Source organism: Heterodontus francisci, chromosome 11 (genome assembly GCF_036365525.1).
Source record: "Heterodontus francisci isolate sHetFra1 chromosome 11, sHetFra1.hap1, whole genome shotgun sequence".
Lineage (NCBI taxonomy): Eukaryota > Metazoa > Chordata > Chondrichthyes > Heterodontiformes > Heterodontidae > Heterodontus > Heterodontus francisci.
The window spans coordinates 83,733,864-83,748,399 of NC_090381.1; the positions used below are offsets into that span (position 1 = coordinate 83,733,864).

Below are 14,536 nucleotides of genomic sequence, written 5' to 3' on the forward strand. Positions count from 1 at the left end.
ATGGTAGCGCATGGGGTATACAAGGGAACTATATGACTGACTGACTTAACAATATACATTAGCATATTTTGTATTAGTAATGAAGTAGTCGGGCAGATCCTTGTGGTTTCATTCATTAGTACAAGTAAATTTAGAGTGACTGCATTGGCACATAGTGGTAACTGCAATCTCAAGCTGCTCGCTGCTGGCACAGTATATTATGCAAATGTGTCTGGCCGCAGTTCTTGTTTGCAAAAGCCCTGATCCATCAGAAGACTTTGAATCAGTTATGTTCTAGCAGCAAGGAATTTTGCACAGTTGGACAGTTCTCTTAAACCCTGAAATATTCAGGATTTATCTGGATTAATTTCAAAGAAGATGTCTAAGATATACATTCTAAAAGGTTAGATTCAGACGACAGATTCTTTTTGACTTATTTCACTGCTCCAAAGGAAAACATTTTAATCTAAAATGCACCACTGAAATATCTTCACACTGTACTTCTCTTTTTAGGAATAATTAATCTGCTGTCACGTTTCTGCCTCCTTTTCTTCCTCTTTCTATCCAACTCTTTCCTCACCACCCATTCACTGGCAGTGGAAGCATTGAATGTATGTAGTACAAAAAAGGCGTTGATAAACCATATCAATATGTAGAAATTGAAACCAATAGAAAGTTTAAAACTGTTTAGGGTTTGGATGAGTATTACATTGCATTTTATGTCCAGTGTGCATTCCTTGCATCTAATTGGCATTACATTCTCAAAAATCCTGTTTTATTCAAAATGATCATGGGTCACCCACAGTCTCATTCTTGACTGGCACGACTTGAGAAAATTCTGTTCTGATTAACTGTTTCTTAGAATCTGTATCCTGTAGTGAACTCTGTACTGAATTTACTGATTTTTTTTCCCTCCCAAAGAAAAATGACAAACACACTCATTGCAATGTAACTAGATCGTGAGTAATGTAGATGCTCTGAGGCTTCCACTTTTATGCAAAATCCTTTTTTGTAAGAGGTGGTTGACTTGGTGATTATGTTTTGTTTAAATAATTGCACATCATTCCTGGTGGATTTTATGTAGATTTAAGAACTATTAGTTGTAGTAATGCAGATAAAATGTAGTGTATTTTTTTAATGACCAGAATGTAGTAATTTGACTGTGTAACTGATGCATTCATCTTTGCATATAGTTTTTTGTATTTATATGTGGGCTATTATTAAAGTTGTTTGTGTTATATTTTTGGAAATTATTGAAATTCCAATAAAATTGTCCCCCTCAATGTGAGTTGAATTCATGATGTGATAAAATTTTCATTTTTATGGTTTTCATTTCCTCCTTTTAAGTTACATGTCTGCATAGTCACACTATTGACACCAGTACAGTAGATGTGTATGGGAGGTGAGTATTTTCAATGAGGTAAAGCAATGACTAAGATGTATTCAAATATAAACATCTTGTTTGTTTTCTCCTGTTCTAGTATGATTAAACCCGCACTGTTTACTTTCAGGAGTGTTTTGCAAACACTGCTACTTCATTCTTCAGTCAACTGTAGGTACACTGATAGATTATCACAATGGAATATGGTAAAATAAGCAATGTAAAATTCAAAATATATTTATTCTATCTGTTACAGTTTTAAAAATTGCAAACCATTACAATACCTTTTCACATTCACACTAGTGTTTTCCTTTTCTAGGCTTTTCTTGTGAAGCGTCTCCTGGACTATGCAGCATTGAGTGAGCCGAACCTGCAGTATGGCTTGTTGTTAAGTCTTGGACTTTTTATGATGGAAGTAGTCCGTTCCTGGTCATTGGCAATGACCTGGGCACTAAACTACCGTACCGCTGCCAGACTTCGAGGAGCTGTCCTTACCATGGCATTTGACAAAATTCTGAAACTTAAGAACATAAAGGAGAAATCTTTGGGTGAGGTATGTTCACAATGCAGCTCCCGTTAGCGCAGGTATGCATTAGTTTCATAGAACCAGAATCATATAGATTAACACACAGAGAGTCATAGAGATATACAGCATTGAAATAGGCCCTTCGGCCCACCGAGTCTGTGCCGACCATCAACCACCCATTTTATGCTAATCCTACATTAATCCCATTTCCCTCTCACATCCCCACCTTCCCTCAATTCTCCTATCACCTACCTACATTAGGGGCAATTTACAATGGCCAATTTACCCATCCACCTGCAAGTCTTTGGCATGTGGGAGGAAACCGGAGCACCCGGACGAAACCCACTTGGTCACAGGGAGAACTTGCAAACACCGCATAGGCAGTACCCAGAACTGAACCCGGATCGCTGGAGCTGTGAGGCTGCGGTGCTAACCACTGCGACACTGTGCCGCCCACAGACCTAAAATACTGAATTTTAGATTGTTGCAGGCCAATATCAGTCTAACTCTAATTAGTATGGGGTGGGGGGTCGGGGAAGTGCTGCAAAGCCTTCTGGGTCAGTGAATAATTTGATGTGGTTGTGCTGAGGTCTGAACACTTAGATTGCAGAATGGGGTCTGAAAGATTTTTGGGTTGGGATGTTTTAGCATAGGAATAATCAGAATTATCTGTAGAACTTGTCTAGTATTATGATTTTCTTCCTGTCAACAGCTGATCAATATTTGTTCGAGCGATGGACAGCGACTGTTTGAAGCTGCTGCAGTAGGAAATTTGTTAGTAGGTGGGCCTCTCGTAGCAGTTCTGGGAATGATTTATAACGCCACATTGCTTGGTCCCACTGCCTTCCTTGGTTCTGCAGTCTTTATACTCTTCTATCCAGCTATGGTGAGTTGTGGTCTGTTCTTAAAAAAAAGTTTAACTAAAGAGCAGTTATGCATTGAATTACAGAACATTACACTGGTTTTAGTACAGCAATATTAATTTGGAAGTAAAAGTAACTTTGTAACTGGTTTTAAGCATCTATTAATTTGGACATGAATTATTTTATTTACAAGCTACATTTTAAACGCACTTCAATTTTACTCTTAATTTTTACACTGCATTTTTGGTTCCTTGTTCAGTTAAATTTTTCCATTAAAAGTGCACTGAGTTTGTATATATTGGCGATTTTAATTTGAAGTTCAGTTTCCTAAATCTTCAAATCCCGTTGTTACGATCAGGTGAGAAGGGGTCTAGGGGTTCTCTGTCAGCCTTTGCCTGGTTTAGCCATAACAGGGTTTAATTTTTAAAAAACAGTGTTTTTAGCTCCCCCTCAGTGAATCCTTGTTCACTGCTCTCCAATTGCAAGGCGAAGAAATCAAATCAGACAGGTTTTTTTTTAGATTTGAACAAGATGGAAGTTTATTAATGTTAAACTCTAATTCAGTTAGCGACTATGAATACGCGATACAACCACGTTAACATGCATACGCGATAAACACACACGCAGATAGAGACAGAAAAAGTAGAAGGAATAAAGGGGAAAGGTTTGAGGCAATATCTGGTAGTTATTTATGATCCTTTAAGTTCAATGTGGAGTCTTTGGTTGTCGCTAAGTCTTGCTGTTCGTTGGGGCCCAGTGCATGCTTCAACTTGTTTAGATGTAGGAGTCTTTTCTCTCTTGAGGTTCATGTGTCTTCGGTGGGACCGGAGGCCTGTGAGAAAGCAAGAGAGAGTCAGCCAGGAGAGAGAGTTCTCTCATTCCAGGTTTAGTTGCACTCTGCAACTAAACTGTCCTGTGGGCACAATTCAAAACTCCAAATTGGCCAGCTGGTTAATCATGTGTTTGTGGATTTCAAAGCTCTGTCTGGGGTGTGGGCTGTGTAATGCTGTCTCCCACCCCGACCAGATATGGATCACCATTGCCCAGCCCAATCTCTGTTAATTGAATCAGGGAGCAATTCCTTTGTCTCTCCAAGCACTGTCTCTTAGTATGTCCTCCAGCCAAGTGTCTGGTGATCTCTTGTAAAACAAATCATTTCTTCACACCAGCAACAGTTTAAAATTAATGTTCATATGATGAAATTAATGTGCCTCATTCTTGGCAGGTGGGGGTCTTCATAACACCTCCACACCCAGCAGAATGAAATGCAATTTTTTTTATTTTTAAAAAGAGCATTTCATTAAAAGGGACTGGAGAGAAGATAAGTATAGGAAAATACACATGTATCTCTCTCATTCATTCAAAAATCCTAACAGTTGTTATAGCCTGTCTTTTCTTGGTAGCAGTACTGATTTAAACTGGCCTTTTAGGCATCCCAATGAACATGTGGGTTTTGGGGAAGTTTTTCAGTTTGTCCATTTCCATGATTGCATAGTGTGTCTTTGTTCTTGTTGAGGTCTGCAGGGGGAGGGTTATGTTCAATTAGCCCTAGGTTGGAGTTCTGCTCAGGGGCGGCGACAGTGGGTGGTTGCACCCTGAACTCACTTTCAATGCTCAGATGAGTCTTGCAAGGGCTTTTCACCTTAGGGGATGGTTGGTTCCCTTTTCTCCTGATTGTAAGGGAGGATTCCTTGCTAATCTTCCCTTTGACCTCTGGGACACGCCTGCTTGCAGATATTTGTCCTGATTCTGTTGCACTCCCCGTGCGGCATTTTGACTAGGTGAGGCATTGCCCTCACGGTTTCACTGCCCCCTTGAGGACTTTCTTTGTCCCTGCATGTTCCTGTGAATGCTGTTAGCAACTCTGGTGGTGTGCTTCTAGTGCCTGCATTTACATAGGAGGATGTGGGGTCTAACTTTTCAAATATTTCGGGGTTGGCTGACCGGATAGTAGGGGTTTTTATCCAGGATTCCTCCAGGACTTCCTTTAACCTGCCCTCTTGGTCCTTTTTCTCCCTTTTCTAACCTTTTGCCAGCCTTGTGCTTGCTTTTGTTCTCAACAGGGATCCCTTGCAGTTCACCAGTCCTCTGCTGGAGGGTCCTCCAAACATCGATACAGGACTCGCGTTCAAATTTCACTGGAGGTTGGGGTTTCCCCTCAACCTGGCACATGTGGCAACTCCTACAGTACTCCACCACATCTTTGTGGAGTTTTGTCCAGTCAAACTGCTGTCTTATGCGCACTTTAGTTTTTCGTATACCGACATGTATAGCCACTGTAATCTCATGGGCCATTCTTAATATTTCTCTCCAGTACCTCTGTGCCACCACTAACTGGTGAACCACTGTCCACTCTTTGCTCTCAGGATTGTGAGGAGAGCTCCATTTCCTCATCAGTACCTCATTCTTTAAATAGTAGCAATCAGGGATTCCCTCTGCTTCAATTTCAGACTGGACAGCCTCTGCTAACTCTCTCAATACTGGGTCAGCTCGCTGAGCTTCAGCCAGGGAAGATCCCTTTAACTCACTCCCTGGGTCTCCTAACTTTCCAAAGAAAGTTTCGGAAAGGCAGACCTCATGGTCATCTGCCTGCAGTGCCAATTCAGTCTCTATACATTCAGGGAAACTGCAGGGGACCGTTTCCTGCCACTGCCCTGTTGCTCTGACCTGCAGTCTCTCTTTCACTGCTGGGGAAGCTACCACCTTTGTTTCTGTCAGATTATTACTAAGAAGCAGGTCAATCCCGTCCACAGGCAAGCTAGGGGAGGCGGTGGCATAGTGGTATTGCCACTGGTCTAGTAACTCGGAGACCCAGGGTATTGCTCTGGGGACATGGGTTCAAATCCCACCACAGCAGAATTCAATTAATAAATCTGGAATTAAAAAGCTAGTGTAATAATGGCCGTGAAACCATTGTCAATTGCTGTAAAAACCCATCTGGTTCACTAATGTCCTTAAGGGAAGGAAATCTGCTGTCCTTACCTGATCTGGCCTACATGTGACTCCAGACCCACAGCAATGTGGTTGACTCTTACATGCCCTCTGAAATGACCTAGCAAGCCATTCAGTTGTATCTAACCGCGACAAAGTCAATAAAAAGAATGAAACCGGACGGACCACCCGGCATCAACCTAGGCACTGGAAACGACTATGGCAAACCCAGCCCTGTCGACCCTGTAAAGACCTGCTTACTAACATCTGGGGGCTTGTGCCAAGGTTGGGAGAGCTGTCCCACAGACTAGTCAAGCAACAGCCTGACATAGTCATACTCACAGAATTGTACCCAACAGACAATGTCCCAGAATCTGCCATCACCATCCCTGGGTATGTCCTGTCCCACCGCCAGGACAGACCCAGCAGAGGTGACAGCACAGTGGTATACAGTAGGGATGGAGTTGCCCTGGGAGGCCTCAACATCGACATCCGGACCCCATGAATGCTCATGGCAGCAGGTCAAACATGGACAAGGACACCTCTTGTTGATTACCACCTACCGCCTTCCCTCAGCTGTTGAGTTAGTACTCCTCCATGTAGAACACCACTTGGAGGAAGCACGAAGGGTGGCAAGGACACAGAATGTACTCTGGGTGGGGGACTTCAATGTCACCAAGAGTGGCACGGTAACACCACTACTGATCGAGCTGGTAGAGTCCTAAAGGACGTAGCTGCTAGACGATGCGGCAGATGGTGAGGAAACCAACAAGAGGGAAAAATATACTTGACCTCGTCCTCAATGAAGAGTGCAGGAGGGCATGCAGGAGCAGCACCAGGCATACCTCAAAATGAGGTGTCAACCTGCTTGAAGCTACAACACAGGATTATTTGCATGCCAAACTGCGTAAGCAGCGTGCGATAGACAGAGCTAAGCGATTCCATAACCAACAGATCAGATCTAAGCTCTGCAGTCCTGCCACATCCAATCGTGAATGGTGGTGGACAATTAAACAACTAACTGGAGGAGGTGGCTCCACAAATATCCCCATTCTGAATGATGGGAGAGCCCAGCACATCAGTGCGAAAGATAAGGCTGAAGCATTTGCAACAATCTTCAGCCAGAAGTGCCAAGTTGATGATCCATCTCGGCCTCCTCCTGAAGTCCCCAGCATCACAAATGTCAGACTTCATCCAATTCGATTCACTCCGCGTGATATCAAGAAATGACTGAAGGCACTGGGTACTGCAAAGGCTATGGGCCCTGACAATATTCCGGCAATAGTACTGAAGACCTGTACTCCAGAACTTGCCGCGCCCCTAGCCAAGCTGTTTCAGTCTAGCTACAACACTGGCATCTACCCTGCAATGTGGAAAATTGCCCAGGTATGTCCTGAAAACAAAAAGCAGGACAAGTCCAACCTAGCCAATTAGTGCCCCATCAGCCTATTCTCAGTCATCAGTAAAGTGATGGAAGGTGTCATCAACAGTGCCATTAAGCAGCACTTGCTTATTAATAACCTGCTCAGTGATGCTCAGTTTGGGTTCCGCCAGGGCCACTCAGCTCCTGACCTCATTACAGCCTTGGTTCAAACATGGACAAAAGGGCTGAACTCAAGAGGTGAGGTGAGAGTGACTGCCCTTGACATCAAGGCAGCATTTAACCAAGTATGGCATCAAGGAGCCCTAGCAAAACTGAAGTCAATGGGAATCGGGCAAAACTCTCTGCTGGTTGGAGTCATACCAAGCGTAAAGGACGATGCTTGTGGGTGTTGGAGTTCAATCATCTGAGCTCCAGGACAGCACTGCAGAAGTTCCTCAGGGTAGTGTCCTAAGCCCAACCATCTTTAGCTGCTTCATCAATGACCTTCCTTTGATCATAAGGTCAGAAGTGGGGATGGTCGCTGCTGATTGTGCCATGTTCAGCACCATTCGCAACTCCTCAGATACTGAAGCAGTCCGTACAGAAATGCTGCAAGAGTTGGACAATATCCAGGCTTGGGCTGATAAGTGGCAAGTAACATTCGTGCCACACAAGTGCCAGCAATGACCATCTCTAACAAGAGAGAATCTAAGCATCTCCCTTTGACATTCAATGGCATTACCATCGCTGAATTCCCCCACTATCAACATCCTAGGAGCTACCATTGACCAGAAACTAAACTGGAGTAGCCATATAAATACCGTGGCTACAAGAGCAGGTCAGAGGCTAGGAATTCTGCGGCGAGTAACTCACCTCCTGACTCCCCAAAGCCTGTCCACCATCTACAAGGCACAAGTCAGGAGTGTGATGGAATACTCTCTACTTGCCTGGATGGGTGCAGTTCCAACAACACTCAAGAAGCTTGACACCATCCAGGACAATGCAGCCTGCTTGATTGGCACCCCATCCACAAACATTCACTCCCTCCACCACCGATGCACAGTGGCAGCAGTGTGTACCATCTACAAGATGCACTGCGCCTGCGCACCAAGGCACCTTCCAAACCCACGACCTCTACCAGCTCGAAGGGCAGCAAATGCATGGGAACACCAGCACCTCCAAGCTCCCCTCCAAGTCACACCATCCTGACTTGGAACTATATTGCCATTCCTTCACTGTCACTGGGTCAAAATCCTGGAACCCCCTTCCTAACAGCACTGTGGGTGAACCTACCCCACATGGACTGCAGCGGTTCAAGAAGGCAGCTCACCACCACCTTCTTGAGGGTAATTAGGGATGGGCAATAAATGCTGGCCTAGCCAGCGATGCCCACATCCCATGAATGAATTTAAAAAAAAAAAAATCCCTACTATCACCGGTCTGAAACTAGGTCACACTCCAAGTGCACCTGATGTAAAGGTACAGGCATACACTGCCCTCCAATACCATTCATCACCATTCTCGTGTTTAGTGCACTCCATGGCGAAGTGGTCAGGCCTTTTCCCAATAAAAGGGATCTAGTGGCCCCAGTATCCCTGAGGATTACTATGGGCTTCCTTACCCCACTTGAGGGGTATGGGTTTAATCTCCCTTCAGACACAAAACCCTGATCACCTTCAGGAATCCTATTAAATTTTCCTGCACTTGCAGCCGTAAGCTTTATGGGCCTCATTCTTACTGCACTTAAAGCTACAGCTTGTTCTGCTGTGCTTTCCATCAGGGTCCCTTCTCTGTCGCTGAGCGGGTGTGCCCTGATTAACCCTACCGGTTTTCCCTTTAGTTTCCAGCAGTCATCTCTTAAATACCCTGCTTTATTACAGTGGCAGTGCACAGGTCTCCCTCTTACTGACAGAACCTTCCTTTTTGGTTGGAGGAGGGCCCCCTGTGTCTCCTGCTTTTCTTTCCCTCCCAGGACTGCTTGGGCTTCTATAACTTTCTCACCCTTTGTCCTTTTTGGATTTGTGGGGGTGATTAGGAAAGGTTCTCCCCTAAGAAACTGACTTATAAATGAGCGCAAACTCCTCAGCCTGCACTGTGGCTTGCTGAGCTCTATGAACCTTCTGTTCCTCAATGTCTGTCTTTATGGAGAGTGGGAGAGAGTTGTTCACTTCCTTTAGTGAAATTACTTCTGAGATTTTCATAGCTGAGATGTATTTTAAGAGCCCTCAGCCACTGGTCAAAAGCCAGCTGCTTATTTCTGTCAAACTCCAGGTAGATTTGATCAGTTTGCTTCTTGAGGGTTCTAAACTTTTCGGTACTAACTCATAGGCCCCGAGGATAACTATTTTTGTCAGTTCATAATTTGATGAACTCTCATCTGGAAACATGGAATAAACCTCATGGGCTTTTCCGGTTATATTGCTTTGTAGCAGCAGAGTTCAAGCCTCAGCTGGTCACTTTAACTGCGTTGCCAGTTTTTCAAAAGACACCAAAAATGCTTCCACGTCTTCCTCATTGAATTTTGGGATCAGTTGGGAAAGTTTTAACAATTCTGTACCCAGCCCGAATTACGCTTCTCCATATTGGCCATGCTTTCACTGGGGTTACTCCGTCGCCCCATATATAAGTCACTTTAGCTCTCTGTTCACATTCCTTCTGGAAGGCTCTTTCTCTCTCTCTCCTTCTCTCTCTCCACTCTCTCTCTCTTTCTCTTTCCCTGTCTTCTAATGCAAGTTTCCTCTGTTCCAATTGTAGCTTTGCTAGCGATACCCAGTCGGGGTCTACTTCTAACCCTGTTTCTGCTTCAGATTCAAGGGAAAAATGGTTGGCCACTAGTCTTGGGAGTTCAGATTTTCTAGCCTTGGCACAGACAGTGATCCCACACTGCTCGGGCATTTTCCTCAACTCCTCCATAGTCAGTGCTTTTAACTTACTCCAAGTTAGTTCACCCTGGCTTGGGGAGCTACTGGTTTCAGTCATAGCCATGTTAGTATTCTAGCACACACAACCACAAGAAAACCTGTATTGAAATCTTTTCTCTTCTTGTTTGGGATCAATTTGACTTTCCCACTTTCAATTTCCTCGTTTTGTCTGTGGGTGAAATCCAGGATGCTAGCCCCCAAATTTCTGTTACGACCAGGTGAGAAGGGGTTTAGCGGTTCCCTTTCAGCCTTTGCCTGGTTTAACTGTAACGACGTTTAATTTTTTAAAACATGTTTTTAGCTCCCCCTCAGTGAATCCTTGTTCACTGCTGTCCAATTGCAAGGCAAAGAAATCAAATCAGACAGGTTTTCTTAGAGTTAAACAAAAAAGGTGGAAGTTTATTAATCTTAAACTCAAATTCGGTTAATGACTACAAATACGTGACGCGACCACGCTGGCACGCATACGCGATAAACACACACCAGATCGAGACAGAAAAAGTAGAAGAAATAAAGGGGATAGGTTTGAGGCAATATCTGGTAGTTATTTATGATCCTTTAAGTTCACTGTGGAGTCTTTGGTTGCCGCGAAGTCTTGCTGTTCGTTGGGGCCCAGTGCACGCTTCAACTTGTTTAGATGTAGGAGTCTCTTCTCTCCTGAGGTTTACATGTCTTCCGTGGGTCCGGAGGCCTGTGAGAAAGCGAGAGAGAGTCAGCCAGGAGAGAGAGAGAGAGAGAGAGAGAGTTCTCTCATTCCAGGTTTAGTTGCACTCTGCAGTCTGACCAAAACTGTCCTGTGGGCACAATTCAAAACTCCAAATTGGCCAGCTGGTTAGTCATGTGTTTGTGGATTTCAAAGCTCTCTGGGGGGGTGGTGTAGTGCTGTCTCCCACCCCAACCAGATATGGATCACCATTGCCCAGCCCAGTCTCTGTTAATTGAATCAGGGAGCAATTCTTTTGTCTTTCCAAGCACTGTCTCTTAGTATGCAAATGTCCTCCAGCCGAGTGACTAGTGATCTCTTGTAAAACAAATCATTTCTTCACTGCAGCAACATTTAAAATTATTGTTCACATGACGAAATTAATATGCTTCATTCTTGGCAGGTGGGGGTCTTCATGACACTGTACATCAGGAGTGATCACAGAGATAACCATTAAGTACTGTGATTTCTGAATGCTGATGCCAGTTGTTAGCCAGTTGTCTCATCATGCGTTGTAATAAAGAACTCTGTCCACCCACCATGCCCTGGAGGAGCCTTCAGTTTTCCTGTTTATAGCGAGCTGCCCCCATTGCTGTTTGTACTTCAAACATTTTTAATACTGAAAGCTCCTTTTATTCCTGAAGTTTAGTTATTATTGTTGGTTTTCTGTCATGTCTGTCAAAATGAAATACTAATGAAGTTTCTTACAATTCCATTAGATAAACTAGTAGAAGTAGTATTAAGGGTGTGTTTTGGTAATAAAAGCACTTCTTCAGAGAATGAATCTTTGCTTTTTTCTTTTTAAACTTGCTCACTTTTTTATGCTCATGTTTTCTTACATTTTCTTGTTCTTTGACTCCTTTTCTTCTTTCCCCCCAACCCCACCAATGCTTGTCTAATGATGCAAAAATATTAACGTGTTTTACTTTAGGGTAATTAAAAATTTGAACTCCACTTTGCTCTTTGGGAGTAGCTGCTTCCATTTCCTTTCCTATATAATTTTTAAAAAAAAGCTTTTTAAAAATTGTTTTGTGAAAGCCTCTTCTATCTTATCTCAGACCTCCAGTCAAGATAGTCTGGATGGACATCCATAAACAAGCTCTAACTGCAACAAGGATGTAATTGTATATATGGGTTTATTCCTTCCGAAGTGGCTTCATCTAATTTAAGAGGATATTTCTCCTGGTGTATTGTTGTTTGTTCAATATATAAGAAGGTATAAGATGACGAAGGCAGAATAAAAATCGTTATGAATCAAAAAAATTGTTTAATATTCCAACCTTCCTTTTCCCTCAGTGGCTCTTCAGAGTATACCCTTATTTTTATTCTCCTCTGGACTTTGCTGCTTCCTCTGTAAACTGAAGGCTTTGCTAAAGCAAGAATAATGGCCCAGATTTTGCAGTCAGCAGTGAAGCGACTCGGTTCATGCTGACTTTGAAGAAAACTGCCCACAAAGATCTAGCGATCTCTGTAGAGTGGATTTCACCTTTCTCAAAGTTAACTTGAATCTGGTGCTAAGTCAAGGGGATCTCCAGGTGTCCTGCAACAGTGATGCCATCAAGCAGGGCAGGCAGCCAACCAAATTGAAGAATTTTCACAAAGTAAACCGGGATGTAAAATGCATTAATTATCCTTCACTTTTTAAAATAAATTTTACAGAGAGCAAAATAAAGATTGGGATGTGTCCATTAGATTGCACACATATAAAGTTAATTTTCCAGGGCCAGAGAGGTTCTTCAGCACTGGGTATGACTCAGTATGCCATTGAAAAATATTAACAAGGCTTAACTTTTCATGGTCTTTTAACAGTGAGATTATCTAAAAAGGGAAGTTCTTGTCAGTTCAGTGATTTCAAAGAAATTGCGTCTGTCGGGACTTCAGTGATGCACCCTGTGGAGTGTTGAGACGGACCGCTCCTTTCAAAATCCCCAATCAAAATATACGATTCTGATTGTGGTGGGAGAAACGCACCATTAATTCAATCCCATCCCTGCACAGATCGCCTAACATATACCATTTTAAACTTTCCAAATTAAAGAAAGACCCAGCCAAATTGTACCATCTATTAACCCTCGATTGAGGCTAACCCAAGCCAGGTGTCTTCAAATCAAAAAATGAACTGTTTAATTAGAAAAACTAAATTCTTATATGCTACGAAGATATAAACAACATTTAAATTAGAAAAAATTAGAGTCCTTGCAAATTTAAACTTCCTGATGAACAATCCTCTGATTGAAGTCCATGCGCAATCTCCTAGGGTCCGATGAGGAAAGGAAAACAGTCCAACACCTAAAGTTTCAAACTCCTCTTTCTTCCAGTGTTTACCACAGTAGATCAACAACTTTCAACCACTTTCAATAGAATAAATCTAGCTTTAAAATTTTTGAGGGATAAAAGATTGTCGTAGTCTAAATTCTCTTCCTTCAGTTTAAATGGTCTGGGAGCACTTCTTTCAGGTGCTAATACACAGCTGTCTGTCTGTGTCCTCTGTTAGAACTCTGTTGTTTGCACTATATGCCAGTTCAAAATTAAATTGTAACAAATGTATCTCTTGATGCTCAGTCCGAGTGGCTGTACCCAAGGTAACGAGAATGCACACTTTGAATTACAGTCTCCGAATGGTTGTGTCCAAGGCAACAAGAATGCATTCTTTGACTCAGTCTTTAGAGCTTGCTGCCTTAAAGCAGTACAGTTGTTTTTCCAGCCTTAAAGGCACACTGCATTCTTCCTGAAAAAAAAACTGCAGGATCATAACAGGAGGAACAGGGAATTGCTGACAGCAGCTTCTGGATTTCCACGTTTAACTGCGCATGTGTGGTCGCCAGAAGTTGCTGACAGTTTCACAGTTGTAATGATAGTGGATGCTGATAGTTTTGGTGTTATTACAATGGCAAATTCCGGGCCATTAACTTGAGTAAACTACCATGGGAACATCTACAATTTTTTTGTAATTTCTGTTGGAGCTATTTTCTTGCAGCTGTTATAAGTCAGAAGACACGTCCTATATTGAAGCTTTATTTTGTTTTGTAAAAGATGTTCGTGTCCCGGTTGACAGTATACTTCAGAAGGAAGTGCATTTCTGTGACTGATGAGCGTGTTCAAAGGATGAATGAAATCATCTCTTACATAAAATTTATTAAAATGTATGCCTGGGTGAAGGCGTTTTCACAGAGCGTTCTCAGTGAGTATAACTTATTTAAAAAATTCAAAATGCACTTTATCTGACTGGCCCACTTTTTCCTACTTCCTTTTCATAGACTTGATCAACACTTGGGGAAGGAGCATACTGTTCAGGTCTGAAGTTCTGTTAATGGACGATAAATACCTGGTAGTTCAAGATAATAGGATGAACAGGTGTTGAATGTTAATTAGTTAATTATATATACACATTTGAATACAAAGAAAAGCCAGCCAGCACTGGCTATGGGTGTTGTTAGGAGTAGAGAAGTATGTTCTGCGGCAAGCAATAAACAGTCTCTACCTAAGCTTCCTGGTCTCAGTGTCTTCTTCACAAACAGGCTTGGAAGTTCTATAACACATACGAATTTTAGGAGCAGCAGTAGGCCATTCAACTCCTTGAGCCTGGTCCGACATTCAGTTAGGTCATGGCTGAATTGTGCCAAATCTCCATTTACCCACTGTTGCTCCATATGTGTGCTCAGCAAGTGTGTACTTGAACTTACTGCCTGCTGCTCCATTGCAACTTGAACTGCATTTCCTTCTGGGTTGCAGTATAAGAGAGAGATTGATAATACCTACCAGTTTTTCCTTTTGGTATAAGCACAATAAAACTTGTTTTGATTTAATAATTACATGTACAGCACAGAAACCGGTCATTCAGCCCAGATGGTCTTTGCTGGTGTTTTATG

General features: G+C 42.8%; 1 protein-coding gene across 1 annotated transcript in view; it reads left to right on the forward strand.

Annotated features, from left to right (window-relative positions):
* LOC137375040 (ATP-binding cassette sub-family C member 5-like) overlaps window positions 1–14,536 on the forward strand; it is a 184,189-nt gene that overhangs the window by 29,733 nt on the left and 139,920 nt on the right. Inside the window, exons 6-8 of the mRNA XM_068041664.1 lie at window positions 1,680–1,913; window positions 2,599–2,772; window positions 13,701–13,848. Of these exons, the coding sequence (XP_067897765.1) occupies window positions 1,680–1,913; window positions 2,599–2,772; window positions 13,701–13,848 (556 nt within the window). The remainder of the gene's footprint in view (window positions 1–1,679; window positions 1,914–2,598; window positions 2,773–13,700; window positions 13,849–14,536) is intronic.